The sequence below is a fragment of the Nelumbo nucifera genome, chromosome 3, assembly GCF_055504915.1.
Source record: "Nelumbo nucifera cultivar China Antique chromosome 3, China Antique-T2T, whole genome shotgun sequence".
NCBI lineage: Eukaryota > Viridiplantae > Streptophyta > Magnoliopsida > Proteales > Nelumbonaceae > Nelumbo > Nelumbo nucifera.
In genome coordinates, this window is record NC_142651.1 from 18,785,588 (window position 1) to 18,805,286 (window position 19,699).

The window sequence follows — 19,699 nt, forward strand, 5'->3', positions numbered from 1 at the left end:
CCGATGGTTCGGGTTGGTTTTGGTTTTCTTGTGTGAAAATCGAAATCGAACCAAACCGAACCGACTTAGTTCCTACTTAACTAAAAACTGAAATATTTGAAAATATATATTCCAATATCTATATCTAAAAAATATATATTTCAATATATTTGTATGTATATTTTTGTTTTTATATATATATATATATATATATATATATATATATATATATATATATTTCTAAAATACATATTTTAGTTTTAAATATATTTCCAAAAAACTAAGTGGCCATGGGGGGCATGGATGAACTTAGAGCCGAAACCGACCCAACCTGACTCAAACCGACCAGGTCGGTTTTGCTTAACACTGGATCAATTTCGGTTTCCATCTCAGGTAACCCAACCAAGTTGGGTCGGTTGAAAAAACCTCAGTAAATTGACCCAATGTGACCCGTGAACAGCCCTAGGAACAAGGAAAATGTACTTCATATTTTGTCATGGTCGAACGTATTGTGTAGTATGGGTTTTCAGTGCCACCAAAACGCCATTTGCTAATAAAGCATTATTTATTGGGAATTGGAGGGTTATTTTAGAACCCCTCCAATGTATCTATTTACAAAATATTGGACTAAAAAAATTAAGAAAAAGAAAAAGATTATTGCTTTTTGGAAACTCATTATACGCTATTCATTGACAATTTGAACCATGTTACTTGATTCAAACCTTGGCATGTGTATGGTTATGTCAAGACTAGCAAGAGCAAGAAAGGTTTCATTATTATAAAGCTTGATATGATAAAGTGGAATGGGATTTCTTGAAAATGGTTATAATCAAAATCGGCTTTAGGAATAAATGCATTGATCAATAATGAACCTAGTAGATCTTTATCTTTTAGGGGGTGTTCTTTTTTTGGATTTTGAGAGGGGGAAAGTTGGTTAATGGGATTTTGGTTCTCATTGACCAAGAATCTTATGTTCTTTTTTCAGATTTATGTGGGGACTAGGGAAAGTTTATTTTCCTAAGTACCACTTATCCGGGTAAGTGATACCCATCTTCTAGGTGGGTAAATAACTTTCCCACCTAGGGGGAAAGTTGTCAATACTTGAATGGGACAAAAATGCCCTTTTTAATAATGAAATTTATGGTTGAAATGGGCATTACCTTATTTACATGAGAAATAAAAAAGCATGGGTAAATGGACTTACCCAGGTAACTGCATTAAGCGAACAGGGCCTTAAGATAGGTTCAAGGTAGGGAGACCCTGACTTACCTCTTTCTTCTATGCTTTGAAGCTCTATCTAGTAAACTACATCTTCTAATAAATCTAGTTTTTTTTTTACTGGGATTAAGCTAAACTCTCAATATCATGTTATTTTTCACTTGTTTTTTGTAGATGACAATTATTTTTATTTTCATAAGAACATCTCTTGTCAAAGGGTCATTGTTGGTAGAGACCCTCAAAGACTATGCACATGCCTCTTATCAATGGCTGAATTTTGCCAGATCTGAAATCCTTTTTAGTTATAAATTGCATCTTAGACCAAGGAAAATCATATTTTTTGCTCAAAGTTTTAAATCTTTCTAAGTGTCTAGGTCTTTCAACTGAATGAGCAGAACCAAGTCAGATGTTTATAAAAACTTAACAAATAGGGTATCAAACAAAACAAGCTATTGGTATGATATATTTTTATCTCAAACTAGGAAAAAAACCCTAATTAAGCCTGTTATTACTGTCATTTCTTCTTATGCTTTGTCTTGTTTTCTTATCCTAAAGTTTGTGACATTCTAGTCAAAGAGTAAAGAAAGTTTTAGTGAGGGGAAAAGTTTTAGCGATCATAACAAAATTCATTGGTTGAGTTGGGAGCAACAAATTAGCAAAAACAAAGTGGATAGAGGCTTAGGTATCAAAGATCCTCATTTATTCAACTTAGCTCTTCTTTCTAAAAATACGGGATCTCCTCCCCTCAAAACTTTGCAAGCACCCTAAAAGTATTGGCATCTATACACATATTGGGAACATCTCCCCATGAAGTTAACGCACATGTACAGCAGATATTCCCAATGTGTGGGTGGATACTAGTGTTCAAGGTGCATGCAGAGTTTTGTGGGAGAGAAATCCAGACCCCTTTCTAAATTGGTTTGGAGGTTTGTTGCAAAAGAGAAAAATCTTTGATCTGAAGGCAGCCAAGCCAACTATTGTGAAGAGGGCTTTTGGAGTGGGCAAATCATCATTGTAGTAGGCAGGAAGGTTTCCTATTTGGGATGATCCCCGGATTCCTCCTTTGGAAGGGACAAAAATCCATGCTTCCAACCACAAAACCGTTAACTTATAGGTGAATTCATAGATCATAAGATTTAGTTTAATCTCTTTATTGAACACATTGCTTCAAGTTCCAAGTATATCAATTAGCAATGGGACTTGGAATGATAAACTCATTTAGAAGTCGGATGGACATAGGGAATTTTCAATCAAATCAGCTTATTTTATTACAAAGAACTCTTTATCCCAAGAAAGTTTGTTTCCAAGTAGGCTGATCGTTATAAAGTTTAAACGGAGCCTGCTCTTGTCCCTTCCCATCGGACCAAAAAATTAAAACCTTTATTTGGAAATTTATCCAAAAAACCATGTGCTAACCTAGATAAAACAAAGGCTAATCCCAAGTGGTAGACGCTCTCTTTGCACCAAAAGTACTGAGGCCCTCGTTTGGTTCACGGGAATAGGGGTCTGGAATCGGAATAGGAATGGGCTATTCCGGTTCCAACAGTTTGATTGGGTGGAATCCGAATCTGGGACCAGGCTTGGAAACTTGTGGGCATGCACACTCAAGCCCAGGACCAGGCTTGAACAAAAAACCTAGGCCCAAGCCTTGAATTTTTGAATTAAGTTGGACAGGTTGGTTGGGCCCAAGATTGATTTGAAAATTTGTGAGCCTAATGTGAGCTCGGATTGAGCTAAGCTATTGGGCCAAAACTTAAGCTAAAATTTTGTAGGGCCAAGCCGGGCCTTTTCATCTAAATTTCTTTAGCATTTCAATATAATGTATTTTTTAAGTTACTTATTTTCATTTAAATGTATTTTTAAGACTTTATTAATTATTTTAAAATTATTAATTATAATTATAAAAATATTTATTTTAAAATTTGAGTAATTAGTGTAATTTAACTATTTATTTTGATTAATTAAATTAATGATTAATTAATTTGCTTCATTTACCCAAATAACTAACTTTAAATCTACCGTTCTTGTATTCTTATTAGCCCTTACAATATAGGGGCACCTCAGTAGTGTAAACGAAAATGAGAATTGACATATAGAGGAGTTACTTATCCCTAAAACTGGCTGAGGTGTATTTTGTTTCAAAGTTATATCACATGTTTATATTTGGATTGGTTGCCTTCTATGTATCTCATACTTTTAGGAGGACAATTTGTAATTGTATCATTATTGAGAGCTATAGGAAGGCCTAAACTGACCTTACTATGAAAAGCCTACACCAATTGACCACTCAACTACTTGGTCATCCATAGGGGGAATGAGGGAAGTTTGGTTACAAAGTAATATTGCTTCCTTGTTGGTTTTATATTGTTCTTTTTGTTTTAACTTTGGACTTTAGGTAAGGCTGGTGTGTTGGATGGATTGGGTTGGGTCGAGTCAGATTTGGGTTAAATCCATCGATTTTTTAAGTAGGTCATATGTTGGTTAATAAGTTAAATTGATATGTAATGTAAAGTTGAAGAATAACGCATCAAGGTTGCTGTGGTGTAGTGGTTATCACGTTAGTCTTACACACTAAAGGTCCCTACTTCGATCCTGGGCAGCATCATTCATTTCTTTTGTATGTCTGAAATATTTTCCATTTATTTATTTATCTTTTAAACAAATCCCAACTGAACTCGCTCGAGTGTACATTTGGGCCGCCCGCTTCCAAACTGTTACAAGGAGAGAGAGGAAAGATGGTGACACTGGTGGTAGCTACTACCATCGATCCCGCCTCCATTGGCCCTGCCTCTGCGCTCTTAGCCATGCCCGGCTGGCACCCTGGTCCTTTCCTTCAGGTTTGCTCTCCAACCCCTTCACGCCCAAAAGAAAACTTTTGCATATATATTTTTTACTTCTTAATTCACGTCTCTCTTCTATATATTATTTACAGCTAGCCAGTCACAACCTAAACTGAACACCCATTCCCACTTCTTCAAGAAATTACAACAACAACAACAACAACTGTTTTTTCCCTCCCAATCCACAATTAAATCAAGTTGATAAAATTTCCCTCTATTCTGCTCTTTCTTGAACAGGTTATTGGTAGAAAATACTTGCATTTCTTATGATTCTACCAACTGGCACTTTAATTAATTAATTAAGATTAAGTGACACCTTTTGTTTTTAACCATTAAGTGTAAGTGATAATTCATCTTATGGCGGGTTCGTTAGGAATGATCAAAGGGCCATTGTTCACAAAATTTCTTTGACTAAATGGATTGGATTAGGATATACCAAGCTTCGTCAATGGAGAAGTGAGACTGTTAAAGCATGACAACAGCATTGTCGCAGAGGATCACCTTGATAAGCGTTGGGAGGAGGCCACCAATGAGGTTGTCGATGAGATCATATTTCTGAGCAAGCATACAGCTGTTTCAAATCGACCTGCCCTCACTGTTCATCCTATTGGTATCATTTTTACTTATCTTAATTAATAAAATGCTAGTGGAACAGTTTCCAGTTTGGTTTATTATAGTCTTATAATTTAATTCTGTTGTAGTTAAACGACAAAAGAATTTGAGGGTTTTCTTATTAATGTTAATGGTGTTCTTAGGGCTGTTATTTTGTCCATTCCTTTTAGGTATACCACATTTAAGAGAAGATGATGTTCCTCCTCAAGGTGGAAAGCCTGGATGGGCTGCACCTCCTAGTCCTCGGATAGGGCCATGGCTGAGGCTTCTAAAGAAAATTGCTGAGTCTCATAATTTAATTCCTGAGTTTGAGGTACCTTTCTGCTCCTATTAATTGGTCTTTTACTAGACAAGCCTCATTTGTTCCAAGGCTCATTTTGTTGGGTACACCTCATCAAAACCTAGGTGCACCACACCTGGCTTGTAGCTATGTTGATGAGCTAACCTTGAATTTGATATCGAATAGATAGTTGTAGGTTGTATCGATTATGTTTATCGCTTAAACAGTTTTAGTGTATGTAGGACTTGAATACAAGGCTACAACCTTTGTGCTAATAGCATGATTCTATAAGATTATAACCAATTGAACTAAAAGGTTTTTTGAAATAGTTTATTTCTTTCATAAATTATCTTTTCATATTCTTGTATATTTCCTTTTGTCTTTCCCACAAGTGGCATCTTAATTCAGGAACATTCTTCACCTTGTGCCTTGCATCCCAAGCTCTAGTAACCCCTTGTGCTTCTAACTTATAAAATGTTGCTATTAATATTAGGGCTTGTTAGGGCTTTATGGTTTGGAGTTCGGGGGTTGAAGATATATATATATATGCCACAATGACAGAATATACACTTCTTTTTTATTTGTGTGTGTATAGCCTTGTGCCCCAATACAAAGTTAGGTTTATAACTACTATGGACCAGAGTAGCAAACGTATGTTGTCCAAAGCATGGCTTACCTGATATGTTGTAGAATTCCTCTCATATGGAGATACAGAATCAATGATAAAATTTTCTTGTATGATAATGCGGTGTGTGAAATTGGCTCACAAAATAAATTACCCTTGTTTGGTTAATTTCGTCACTTATTTGTTCTTAATAAGTAAATTGTGGGTTTTTTCTTTACTTTCCTCTCATGTAGGTCACTTTGGAGGGCACCCATCATGGCCCTGTGACCAATTCACCAACCATGTTTTTGGAGATTGGTAAATTTCTGCCCATTAACCCTATTAGCTCAATTAATTATTTGGTAATTATCACTTCAATATTTGCATGATTAAGGGGGTGTTCTACAACATGTTTTTTCTTAGAAGAGGTAAAAGAAAGAAAAAAAGATCCATGTACAACCTGATCTATACAGTGGGAAAATACAAAAAACATTAGACCACTATCCCATTTGTGATTACAAAAAGGTTTGCATACTGAAGGAGAGAACTAAGGGGAACACTATCTCTGGATAGGTGTGCCAAATGACCAGGATAACAGTTTCCCAACTATTTTCTGCCATACTTCCTCCTCTTGACAGCCTTTGTTTCAAAAGAGCCTTGAGTTTCTTTCCTTCCATATCGACCAGAACACTGCTCCTGGGACCAATTGCCATAGAATTTTCCCTTTCTTACTCAGACCATGGGTCCACCAGCCTTTTACGATGTGAATGTTTTTCTTTTTATTTGTTTTTCAAATTGTCACATCAACAAAAAACAAAAAAACATGTTCTTGAACTGTGTTTTTGTTCGGCCAAATCCAAGGTACGCTAGAAACTGACTCGAGGATAGGGAGGGAGTCGATGAGGACTGGGTAGCATTTTGTTTGGAGGAAGTCAAAAGTGATGAAGATTCTGAAGATAAGTCCAGCCTAGGCAGTGTTGGGGATGAATTTTCGTCTGAGGAAGAGCTTGAGGCAACTCTAAATCTGGAGTTGCTATTTAAAGGAGAAGTAGAAGCTAAAAATCGAAGCAATACTCTATCTCGGCCTGACAGAGAGACAGTCAACAGAGTGGAGCACAGTCAAACTCTTGGAGTTGGAAACCCTCGCTCACATTCAGAAGGGCCATTACCAAATATTTCTGTTGACCAGGAAGTGTGTAAGCATTTTTCTATGACCTCTCAGCGGCAAGATGGGTACAATAGAGAGGGATAAACAAAAGGGTGAAAGGACTCACTATTTAACACAAGAGATGGGAAGGCACTCTTTTCAGAATCAAGCCAAGGAGATAGGCGAACCCCACTCTCCAAAACAGGGCACGATAGACCAAACTAATACCCCCTGCACTCCCCTTCCAAACCAGCAAACTCCAAGTAACCGTGTCCTTTCAGGTTTTGCTACTAATGAGTGTTCTATGTATGTTGTGCCAAATTCAGGTCCCATTCCAGAGATTGTAGCCTGTGTTGAAGAAGAAGAGGGAAGAGAGAGTAGTGAAGTTAGGGAGAGGAAGGAGAGTGGGGAGGGGATGCAGGAGGAAGCAAAGAGAAATAAAAGAATTTGGGAAATTCTGGAGAGGTTGTTGGATGAAATTGAGGAGAATTATTTACAGAAGGAAGGGGCAGAAGGGGTAAACACTGAAAAAGCTAGAGAGGATGAAGGAAGTTTGGGGAGAAAAAAGCATGGAGTGAATAAGAAACCCGACAAAGGAGAACTGAGTAGTGAAGACTCTGTGGCAGCATTTGTAGGGAAGCTTGGCTGTAAATTGAAAGATCCGAATGATTGTTTTTGATAAATAACAAAAACCTTTATTAATAGGTATTAGTAGAGAAGGATACAAGAGGAGGGGTAAAAACTCTTAACCCTCCCAATAAGTACAATTCAGTTTACAATAATGCCCAGAAAAAATTGACTCTTCCCACCCCCTTGTTTGGCCAATGAATCTGCCAAGGAATTAGCACCGGTGTTTTAAAAGGCGTGGGAGGCGTATGCCTGGAGGTGCACCTCCCAGGTCAGGCGCTCCCAAAACGCCCTGAGGCGTATGACAGAGGCGCTGACACCTCTGAGGCGTACGCCTCAGGTGCAAGAGGCATATGCCTCTTGCGCTTTTTTCATGAGGCGTGCTAGAGGCATACGCCTCATACACCTCATGCACATCTTATATAAAAAGACAAAAAAAAAAGAAAAAAGAAAAAAAGGAGAGGAAAGGAAAGGAAAAGAAAGGGGAAAGTGGTTTGCCCCCTGCCAGCCCCCCAGACCCCCCCCCCCCCGCTTCGCTCACTCGCCTTTGCTTCGACAAGACCCCTTTCAACTAATTTTATGCATCTTTATTCTTCTTAATATAAAAGATTTTTATTAAAAATAAACAAAAAATGAGATCCTCCCTCTTAAGGAGGCTTACGCCTCCTTGTGTTCGGGAGGCTTACACCTCTTGTGTTCTGAATAGACCTGTTCATGGGCCAGGTAGCACAACGGCCCGGCCCGGCCCGCACCCTGGTCGGGCTTGGTCATGTAATTAGGCCCATGGGCCTGACCTCGGGCCTAACACAATAAGCCCGACTGTGTTTTGGGCTGGGCTCGGTATTTGTCAAAAAAACCCGACCCGATCAGTATTATATATTTTATAAAATATATAATATGTATTTTATATATTATATAAAATATATAAATAATATAATATCTATTAAAATATATATTTATAACTTAATATATATATATTTTTTATTCTTTTCTTTATAATTTCAATCTCTCTCTCTCTCTATTCATCCGCTTCAGCAGTAATAATAGTAATAGTATAGGCTAAATTTTGGGCTCGGGCCCAGGCTCGGGCTTCAGGCTTTTTATGAGGGCCGGGCTCGGGCCTTAGAAAAATCTGTTAATACAGAGTAAAAACCGGGCCCGAGCCTGGCCTGGCCCATGAACAGGTCTAGTTCTGAACTACGCCTCACACCTTCGCGTTTTAAAACATTGATTAGCACTCCTCTTAGTCCATTGAACTTGACTTCCAGGTTTTGAATGATCTGTCTAACTTTCTTTTTCTCATTTAGAAACTTCCACAAACTAGAATCGTCCTTCATCAGCCAATTGATAGCCAACTTAGAATCACCTTCCACCATCAGTTTTCTGATATTTAACTCTTGGGCTCTTTTTAACCCTTCCAAAACAGCCAATATTTCAGCTCTAAGAGAATTCTCCCATCCAATAGAACCAGAATACAAAGCAATAATTCGACCTTCTCCATCCCCGAAAACTCCCCCTATACCCGACGGACCTGGATTTCCTTCACTACTACCATCAAGATTTAGTTTAGTGAACCCTGAAGCTGGAGGAGACCAAACTGGGTTAGCTGAAATCTTCCTTGGAGCTGACCAAGCCACTTCTTTCCACTTCCTGACAACGTCTCCTTCTGAATAGTTTTCAAAGAGCTGCAAAGTCTTAGCCCAATGGACCACCCTTATAGAGATTAATTCAATGATGACACCCTTATTTCTTTCTTTCCCATGAAAGGTCCTTTGATTCCTTTCCTCCCAGACTGTCCAACATACAGCTGCTCTTACACATCTCCACAGAATTTTCCCTCTCTTCTATAGCTCCCTAACAGAAGTAGAATGGAATAGGCTTTGTACATTTGGGGGGGGGGGTCCACCTGCAACCAAAAAGAGAGAAAAACCAACACCAGATCTCTGAAACAAATGGGCAGGAAACCAGTAAGTGATGACAAGACTCACCATTCTTCTTACAAAGGATGCACCAGTGCGGGGATAAACACCAATTTGGCCTTTTTCTTTGAAGTAAGTCTAAATGTAGTAGAAAAGGTGAGAGGAAGTAAAGGTAAAAAAGAGGAAGCTGAGTAGAGAAAATGAAAGGAAAGGAAACAAGTAAAGTCAATAGAGGTTAGGGGTAAATAAGTAGAGAAAATGAAAATAATCAGCTAGAATGTTAGGGGTCTGGGAAGTGCTAGAAAAAGAGCAGTCATTAAAGAGGCAATCAAGAAGATAAATCCGGATGTGGTAGTGTTGCAGGAGACCAAGAGGGCAGACTTTGATATCAGGTGGGCAAGGAACATTTGGAGAGTTGGGGGAATCAGTTGGGCTACGGCTTCTTCCTAGGGGGCAGCAGGGGGTATGGTGACAATGTGGAAGAATGATGTCCTCATAGGGTTGGAGGAATTGATAGGACAATTTACAGTTTCAGTTAAGTTTAAGCAAGTGGAGGATGGATTTGAGTGGGTTTTAACAAATGTGTATGGCCCAAATGATTATAGAGAGAAGGGGGAACTATGGGAAGAATTGGGTGATATTAGGGGACTGTGGGAGGGACCTTGGTGTATAGGAGGGGATTTTAATGTAATCAGATTCTTGGAAGAGACAAATAATCCTAGGTAGAGGGTGACCACTAGCATGAGGAAATTTAACCAGTTTGTGGATGCCTTTGAGATTAAAGAGATCCCATTCACATAGCAGATTTACATGGTCCAACCTCCAAATGAATCCTATTTGCTCTAAGCTGGATAGATTTCTTTTCTCAAATGATTGGGAAGAGCATTGGGGAAGCTTGACATCTAGGGCCCTTCCGAGGGTGACCTCTAATCATTGGCCTATTGTGATCTGTAAGGAAGAATTAAGAAATGCAGGGCCTGCTCCATTTAGGTTTGAAAACATGTGGCTAGGTCACCCGAGGTTTATTAGGAAAATCAAAGAATGGTGAGTCGAGAGCAATCCTGCAGTTGAGTGGAGTGGAATGAGATTCCACAAGAAGCTCCAATATCTGAAAAATAGAATTAAGGATGGGAACATCCTAGAATTTGGGAGGCTGGAGGAAAAGAAACAATTTGTGACTACACAAATTGAAGAGCTGGACTTGAAGGAAGAGAGGGGATGTCTTACAAAAGAGGATAAAGAGCTTAGATGGAGATTGCAGAAATAGTTAAAGGATTATCTATTCAAGGAGGAAATAAGCTGGAAGCAAAAATCAAGATGTAAGTGGTTGAAAGAGGGAGATAGGAATACAAAATTTTTTCATGTTGTGGCAAATGGAAGAAGGAGAAAGAGCTTCATCTCAAGTCTGGAAATTGAAGGAGTAACATTATCTAATCAAAATGAGATTGCATGAACTTTTGTTGAACATTTTAGATCTATCTTTAGAAGACCCATAAATAATAGAGTGTGGATTGAGGGACTAGTTGGGCCATCCTTCAGCTTAGAGGATAGGGAGTGGTTGGAGAGGAGATTTGACTTGGAAGAGGTGAAGGAGGTAGTTTTCTCTATGGATAGGTCAAAGGCACCAGGCCCAGATGGCTTTACAATGGCTTTTTATTAGGATTGCTGGGAGATACTGAAAGAGGATTTATTGATGGTGTTTGATGAATTCTGTAACAGAGGAGTGATCAACCCAAGCCTGAACTCCACTTTCATAGCCTTGGTTCCCAAGAGAAAAGACGCAAACATCTTGAGGGGCTTTAGACCAATCAGTCTTGTAAATGGTTTATACAAAATCATAGCAAAGGAACAGTCTCTGAGGATTAGGAAGGTGCTCCCTACCATTGTAGCAAATAATCTAGGAGCTTTTGTAAGGGGAAGGCAAATAACATATCAAATTCTTATAGCAAATGAAAGTGTGGAGGATTTCAAGAGATCAAAGAAAAAGGGGGTGGTTTGCAAATTGTATCTGGAAAAGGCTTATGATCTAGTTCATTGGTCCTTCCTATTGGAGGTGATGATTAACTTTGGGTTTGGAGATAGATGGTGCAGTTGGGTGATGGGTTGTATTCGGACTTGTCATTACTCTATTTTGGTGAATGGGACAGTGGAGGATTTTTTTTCTGGCATTGAGAGGAATCAAACAAGGAGACCCTCTTTCTCCTTTTCTATTTACCCTGGTTACAAAAGTGTTGGGGAGGCTAATCTCTAGAGCAGATTCTAGGAATCTAATTAGGGGGTGGAGAGTTAGGAGGGAGAATGTACCACTTACTCACTTGTAGTTTGTAGATGATACAATTATGTTCTGTGAAGGTGGAGATATTGATTGGATTAGGAATTTGAAACTCACTATACAACTTTTTTAGCAAATGTCAAATCTTATAGTGAATTTCGAGAAAAGTTGTATAGTGGGGGTTAATTTGGGGGAAGGGGAGATACTAGAGTGTGCTGATATTTTGGAGTGTACAATGTCCAACTGGCCCTTAAATTACCTTGGCACCTTTGGGAGATAATCCATAGAAAGGGGGCTTTTCGACCCCAGTAGTGGAGAGATTTCAAAAGAGAGTTGCCTCGTGGAAGAAAAATTATCTTTCTCTTGGAGGGATAATTACCCTAATAAGGTCTACTTTAGCTAACTTGCTTGTTTACTTTTTGTCGGCATTTAAGATCCCCGCAAGAGTGGCTAGTAAGATAGAAAAGTTAATGAGAGATTTCCTTTGGGAACCAGGGGAAGAGAAAAATGACCATAGGGTTGGGTGGGAGGTGGTGTGTAGAAGTAAGGAAGGAGGACTTGGCATTGGGAACACAAGGAAGAGGAATTTGGCTTTATTAGGGAAATGGTTGTGGAGGTTCTCACTAGAAAAGGAAAAGTTGTGGGTTAAGGTAGTGGGTAGTATTCATGGGCTTGCAGAGAATGGATGGGACTTGGCATTGGGAACACAAGGAATAGGAATTTGGCTTTATCAGGGAAATGGTAGTGGGTAGTATTCATGGGCTTGCAGAGAATGGATGGGACTCTGGAATTCTGGCAAGGCCTACAAGGGCATCTCCATGGAAAGCAATACAAGCTATTTTGCCTCAGTTTTCTCCTTGGATCAGGTATGGCTTGCATTCTGGCCACCTTATTAAATTTTGGGAACAAATTTGGGTTGGGGATTCCCCTTTGAAAGTTCTTTGTTATCTCTACCTTCAAGAATGAACCAGTATCTATCTTCCTTGTACCATCTAACTCTACCTCTGGGTTTGGTTGGAATTTGGGACTGAGAAGAGATATTAGGGACACAGAATTGGATGGTACCTTATCCCTTGTTTCCATCCTTGATGGGATCTTCCTGGAGCCATCAAAGGCTGACAGTAGAATTTGGACCCTCTCTCCCTCTGGTACCTTTACTTGTGCATCTTTCTTTAGAGCCATAACACAACCTACTGTTCCTATTGGCTTGTCTTTCCTTGTTAAAGAGGTGTGGTGTAAACCTATTCCTCCGAAGGTGGGGAGTTTCTGTTGGGAGGCTTTTCTGGAAAGAGTTAATACAGGAGATTTGCTTCAAAGAAAAAGACCCAATAGATGTTTGTCTCCTCATTGGTGTGTCCTCTGCAAAGCTGCTGGTGAATCTGGGTTTCACTTACTAATTTCTTGTCAATTTGCAAATTTTATTTGGGAATGGTTTACCTCTTTGTTTGGGTGCAGGTGGAACTCTCCAACAAATGTGCAAAGCTTGTTTAATTCCTGTCCTCCTAACCAGCCAACAAAAAGGGCAAAGATAATGTGGGGATGTGTTAGGGCTGCAGTGTGTTGGTCTATCTGGGAAGAAAGGAACTTAAGGATCTTCTCAGAGAAGGAGAGAACTGTGGAAGCAGTGATAGAAGTGATTCATGTAAGGGTAACTCATTGGCTGAAGACTTTGGACCTATTTGCAGAAATTTCAGTAGATGATCTGCTTAGGAATTGGAAGGAGATTGCAGATTCAGTTTCAGTTAGGAAGGTTTCAAGCTCTTACTGGACCCCCCCACCTCTTGGTTTTGCCAAACTGAATTTTGACGGCAGCAACATGGGCAATTCAGGGCCCTCCAGTATTGGGGGAGTCATGAGGGATGAAAAAGGGAATGTGATAGCCATGTTTTCTGGGCCAATTGGAATAGGAAACTCTTTGAAGGCTGAGATTTTAGCAGCTTTGGAAGGGATTCATAGGGCTAGGGACTTGCACATAAACAGGCTGATCATACTTCATAGAAGGAGACTCTGAGACTGTAATCAACTGGTTAAAAGAAGACAACTCAAGATATGGAGCTACAGCAATGAAAAGAGGAAATTTAAATGGTTGACCAAAGATATGGAAGTTCAATGCACATGGATAAAGAGAAGTGCCAATTCTTTTGTAGATGGCTTAGCTAGACAAGGGGTGGATAGGAGCTCTGTTTTTTGGGCTCAGCTGTAATTGTTTTTGTTTTTTGGCTGTCTAGTGACAGTTTTGGGGAGTTAAGCTATTTTAGCTCCCTTTCTATGTATTTTCAATCTTTAACCAATTAGTGAAATCTCTGTTATTGATTAAAAAAAGAAATTATATAATTTATGGAACATGATATTGAATAGCTAGATGAAAGCATTTCTTTAAAATAAAAAATCAAGAATATGTTTTTTGGTTATAGCTTTGAAAACAACAAAAAAAACACATATATAACCAAGAACATGTTTTCTGCAATTTTGTTTTAAGAACCAATTTGTTTTTAAACCAGCTCTTTTTTTTGGAATTTGCAACAAGAAAAACAATTCACACAGGAGAACAACCCCCAAGTCTTTTTGTTTCTTTTTCTTTTCTTTTTTTTTTGATAGGAAACGGTAACTTTCATTAGATAAAACCATAAGAAACAACTGTCACCTTCCAAAGTAAAAGGTGACCCCTGAATAACAAAAATCTTACAACACTGCACAAAACAAAACTCCAGATTCACCCCTTGTTTTGCTAGGTTGTCAGCTAAAGCATTTGCTGGCCTCCTAGACCAATACACTTTTGCATCCAGCTCCCTTGTGAGGCTCAATAATTCCCTTACCTGTTGTCTAAGGGACCATGTTCCCAGGTCTTTTTGTTTCTTCATTTGATAGATGATAAATTATCTCCAGGAATTTGCATATTTTTGGCTTGTAGCATTAATGGGCATGATTACAATGGGTCCAAAGCAATCCTATAATGTCTTTCTTGGAAGTTCATCTTGATATTCTTGTACATCTTGTTATTCATTAACATGGTTTTATATCTTGGAAATTTATGCTAGTCAAATAATTTTAGTGTTATATCTATGGGTTATTTACTAGTTATGCATTCAGAGTTCTACTAATTTGTTTGTGGAGTACCCCTTTTTGGGGTGTGCTTACTTCAAGTGTTGGGTAGGTGCAGAGGGTATTATTATATAATATCAATAAAAATTACAAAGAGGAAGACAAACTTTCTTATCTTCCAAATACAGTTTGAGCCCCATGAAAGGAAAAAAGAGAAAAAAGAGAAAAAAGAGAAAAAAGAGAAAGAGAAGGGGAAAAGAAAAATAAAATTACAATTATGCCCAAAACATTGACTCCCTCTCCACCCGCTAACCCATCAGCAAAAGAATTAGCTGATCTTTTTACCCAAATGATTTTAACTTCCATTCCTCAAACCAGCCATCTAAATTTCCTCCTCACATTACTGTAATGCCATAAACCACTGTTGTTTTTATTCATCCATCCTACCACCACCTCCAAATCCCCCTCAATTATGAGTTTGTTGATATTCATCTCCCTAGCTTTCTGTATTCTTTCCATAACTGCATGGATCTTGGCTCTAAGAGAGTCACCCACTCCAATTGGGCCTGAAAACATGGCTAAAATAACCCCATTCTCATCCCTGAAAACACCCCCAATCCCTGATTGTCCAAGATTCCCTCTGCAACTCCCATCAAGGTTTAGTTTTATGAAACCTGCAGGTGGGGGGGGGTCCAAGACACACTCATCACTGTTTTGGTTTGGGAACAGTTAGCAATCTGATGAGTTACCGCTCACCTTGGAAGCCCCTTCGAGGGTGGCTTAACCTCCTAAAACAGAAGATGGGGGCAAGAGAGAGGAAAGGTAGGAAGAAAATGACTTAGAGAGAGATGGAAGGGATATTCATTCACACCACTTATTACATGATCAGGGCCTTATATAGCTGGCCTACATGTATGCAATCATGGAGAGAGTATCTTCTGGTGGCAGTGTAACTAACTCTGGGAGGCTCTGCCACGTGTCACGCTAGCCTCTCTGTCTTCTAGTGAAATGCTGTTCGGTGGTGGCCTGCTCCACTCCTATAGTTGGGTTCGGAGGGAGTGTTTGGGTCCCAACAATTCCTCCCCCCTTAGCATTGACCTTGCCCTCAAGGTCTAGGTTTGGAAACCTCTCGTTCAGCCTCAAATAAGGTTCCCAAGTGGCATCATCTGGAGGAAGCCCAGTCCATTCTACCTTGGCTTCTAGCACAACCTGACCACTCGTCGAACCCAACGGAAATCCACAATTCTGATAGGCTCCGTGTCAATGTCCCCTTCTTCAGTGAATTGGGGTAAGTTCGGTGAGACAAGTGTATGATTTCCCACCGCCTTTTTAAGAAGTGAGATGTGAAACACTGGATGAAGCTTTGAGGTTGCAGGGAGGTCCAACTGATAAGCAACAAGGCCCACTCTCTCCAGAACCTTATAAGGCCCATAATACTTGGGTGCTAGCTTGTGCCAAGCCCGTCTTACTACCGAGATCTGGCGGTAAGGTTGGAGCTTAAGGTAAACGAAGTCACCCACCTGAAATTCTAATGGGGGGTGGTGAGTGTCATAGCGGGCCTTCATTCGCTGTTGGGCTTTTGTCAAGTTGGACTTAAGCAATCTAAGAATCTCGTCTCTCACAAGTAGACGGGTCTCTACTTCTGCCACCTTGGATGACCCATATTCATAAGGTAATATGGGAGGAGGTTCTCTGCCATATAGAGCTTAGAAGGGTGTCATTCCAGCAGCCGACTGATAAGTCGAATTATACCAATATTCTACTCACGGAAGCTAGTGAGCCCACTGTCGAGGCTTTTCCCCTATAAAACATCTAAGGTAGGCTTTCAAGCAACAATTAAGAACTTCAGTCTGCCCATCAGTCTACGGGTGATAACTCGTGGAGGGGTGCAGTTGGGTTCCTTGCAACCGAAAATATTCCTTCCAGAATGAACTCAGGAAAGCAGGGTCCCGATCTGAGACAATGGATCTTGGGGTTCCATGCAGCTTGGCGACGTCCCGGATGAAGATGTAAGCCACCATTGCTGCGGTGTAAGGGTGAGGTAATGCAGAGAAATGGTTGTACTTGGTGAGACGGCCAACCACTACCATGATAACCTCCTTTCCTGCAGAACGAGGAAGACCCGTGATGAAGTCCATGGAAAGGTCTTCCCACACTTGATTTGGAATCTTGAGGGGTTGTAGAAGGCCAGCGGGAGACTGTGACGAGTATTTCTGTTGTTGGCAGGTTTGGCATTCGGATACATAGTGCAATACATCCTTACACATTCCTACCCAATGATAGTGGTTGTTGAGCCTCTTTAGGGTCCGTAGTACCCCTGAGTGCCCTCCCAAGGCGGAGTCATGAAACAACCTTAGCAGTTCAGCTTTGTGGGCCGAATTCTGGGCAACAACAAACCGACCCCTAAAGAAAAGATCAGGCCCCACAACTTGGTAACCAGCAACTTGTGAAGGGTCTCGCCTCCACTTATCTCTAATGACCTGCAACTGCGGATCAGACTTGGCTTCTTGCCGTATAGCTTCAAACAAAGGGAAGCTGGGCTGAGAGCAGGTCAGATGGGCTAACTCTTCTACTCGTGACAAGGCATCAACTACTCTGTTTACGGGCCCCAGCTTATATTCTATGAGGTAGTCAAAGCCCATCAGTTTACTAAGCCATTTTTGCTGCTCCGGGGTGTGCACCCTTTGCTCTGCTATGTACTTCAAACTTCGTTGGTCTGTCTTAATAACAAATTGGCATCCCAATAGGTATGCACGCCACTTTCGCATTGCCATTACCACAACCATCATTTCTTTGACACAAGTGGACTGACTTTGGTGAGCTGCTGAGAGAGCCTTGCTGAAATAAGCAATGGGCTGCCCCTTCTGCATCAAGACGGTTTCTACTCCTACACCCACGCATCACATTCTATTTCAAAGGGCTGAGAGAAGTCTAGAAGAGTGAGGACTGGAGGGCTAGAAACTGCTGTCTTCAAGTCTTCAAAAGCCCATTGGGCTTTATCAGTCCAACTGAAGGAATCCTTCTTTAATAGACGCGTTAGAGGGGTGGCCATAAGCCCATACCCCTTAATGAAGCGCCTATAATATCCGGTAAGCCCAAGAAAGCCCCGCAGAGCCTTTACAGTAGTGGGCTTGGGCCACTTCTGGATGGCGTCTACCTTTTCTAGGTCTTCCATGACCCGACCTGTTGCAACCACATGGCCGAAGTATTGAATTTGTCCTTGTCCAAAGGAACATTGTCATTTTGGCATGTAACTGGTGCCCCCTTAGAGTTGTGAGGGTGAGTTTCAGATGTTCCATATGTGTGTCCCAATCCCTGTTGTACACCAGAATATCATCGAAAAACACTAGAATAAATCACCTTAGGAATGGCCTGAATATGTCATTCATGAGGGCCTGAAAGGTGGAGGGGGTGTTGGTGAGTCCAAAAGGCATAACCAAAAACTCATAATGGCCATTGTGGGTCCTAAAGGTCGTCTTGTGGATGTCAGCCTGGTGGACCCGAATCTGATGATAGCCGGACCACAGGTCTAATTTGGAGAACACTCGTGCCTCTCCTAACTCATCCAGTAGTTCATCAATGAGGGGTATAGGAAACTTGTCCTTCACGGTAATCTGATTCAAGGCACGGTAATCTACGCAAAAGTGCCAACTACCATCCTTCTTCTTCACTAAGAGTACAGGAGATGAAAAAGGGCTGGTGCTGGTCTGTATATGCCCTTTTTCCAATAGTTCTCTCACTGCCTTCTCAATTTCCAGCTTTTGAAAGTAAGGGTATCTATATGGCCTCACATTGGCCGGTTTAGAACCGGGTAAGAGAGGTATCTGATGATCATGAGCCCGGGGTGTAGGTAATTGGTTTGGCTCCTTGAATACATCGCCAAACTAATCGAGTATCGATCATAAGGCCTCGTGTTGGGCTTCTGTGGGATGAACACAGCCGTGGTTGTTCAGAATTGGGACTATGGGCCGAATGCTTAAGTGCATTGTAGGTTTTCAGGACTGCTATTCAGTCTTGAACACTAAGAGATTTCAGGTTCGATGAGAAGAGAAAGTGAAGAAGAAGTAGAAGAAAGAGTGGTGAAAGAGCAGTAGAACACAAATTTTGAGGAGAAGAACAGAATGTCAATATTCTGTCGCCGCCACTTTAAGTTAATATATATATGTTATGCTAGTTACATGAAAGGACATATCTGCCCTTGGTGTTTACATCATAACTGCTAACAAATAACAAACAATATAAAACTGAAACCAGGAATAACAGAATAGCAAAATGACCACAGCTGTGACTAGATACATTCTACCCTGCGGACAGAGTGGGACCACAGCTGTGGGGCCCACATCAATGTTCTCTACACTCCCCCTCAAGTTGGGAGTATATGTTCATCATTCCCAACTTGGATAGATCTGCCTCTAGCTTCTTTCTTGATACGGCTTTAGTGAGGATGTCTGCTAGTTGCATACTGGATGTGATGTAAGGGAGGCATACTTCTTGAGATGAGACCCTCTCTCGCACAAAATGGCGGTCAACTTCAATGTGTTTGGTTCTGTCATGCTGTACTGGATTATGTGCTATATTAATGGCGGCTTGATTATCACAGTACAGCATCATGGGCTTCTCATACTCAATACCCAACTCCTCAAGTAGAGATCTTAGCCAAAGGATTTCAGCCACTCCATTGGCCATAGACCTGTATTCTGCTTCAGCACTTGACCGAGAGACAACACTTTGTTTCTTACTTCTCCAGGAGACAAGGTTTCCTCCCACAAGGGCACAATATCATGAGATAGACCTTCTGTCATCAACACTCACAGCCCAATCAGCATCAGTATAGACCTCCACCTTCATGTGATTGTTGTTCTTGAATAGTATACTCCTACCTGGGCATCTCTTCAAGTAGGCTAATATTCTTTCTGCCGCAAGATGTGTGGTTCTAGGAGAATGCATGTACTGGCTGACAACACTAACAACATAAGTAATATCTGGCCGAGTGAGGCAGAGATATAGGAGCTTTCCCACCAGTTGCTGGAACATAACTTTGTCTTCAAGAAGCTCCCCACTCTCGACACTAATCCTGTGATTCTGTTCAATTGGTGTATCTGTAGGCTTGACACCTAACTTTCCAGTTTCTGCCAACAGGTCTAGGACATATTTCCTCT

At 40.5% G+C, this 19,699-nt stretch overlaps 1 protein-coding gene and 1 non-coding gene across 5 annotated transcripts in view; both read left to right on the top strand.

Moving 5' to 3' along the window:
* The first annotated feature begins 3,728 nt into the window (after positions 1 to 3,728).
* On the top strand, positions 3,729 to 3,802 carry TRNAV-UAC (transfer RNA valine (anticodon UAC)). The gene has a single exon. It is a non-coding gene; the product is annotated as a tRNA-Val (tRNA).
* A 51-nt stretch (positions 3,803 to 3,853) lies between these two features.
* LOC104599910 (D-aminoacyl-tRNA deacylase-like) overlaps positions 3,854 to 19,699 on the top strand; it is a 28,910-nt gene continuing 13,064 nt past the window's right edge. For 2 of the 4 annotated variants that reach the window (XM_010262662.3, XM_019198409.2), the window contains exons 1-4: positions 3,855 to 4,034; positions 4,467 to 4,647; positions 4,820 to 4,962; positions 5,788 to 5,851. In XM_010262662.3, the coding sequence (XP_010260964.1) occupies positions 3,933 to 4,034; positions 4,467 to 4,647; positions 4,820 to 4,962; positions 5,788 to 5,851 (490 nt within the window). In that variant the 5' untranslated portion in view covers positions 3,855 to 3,932. Of the gene's footprint in view, positions 4,035 to 4,466; positions 4,648 to 4,819; positions 4,963 to 5,787; positions 5,852 to 19,699 lie in introns of all 4 variants that reach the window. The other 2 variants (XM_010262675.3, XM_010262668.3) reach the window with 2 other exon arrangements.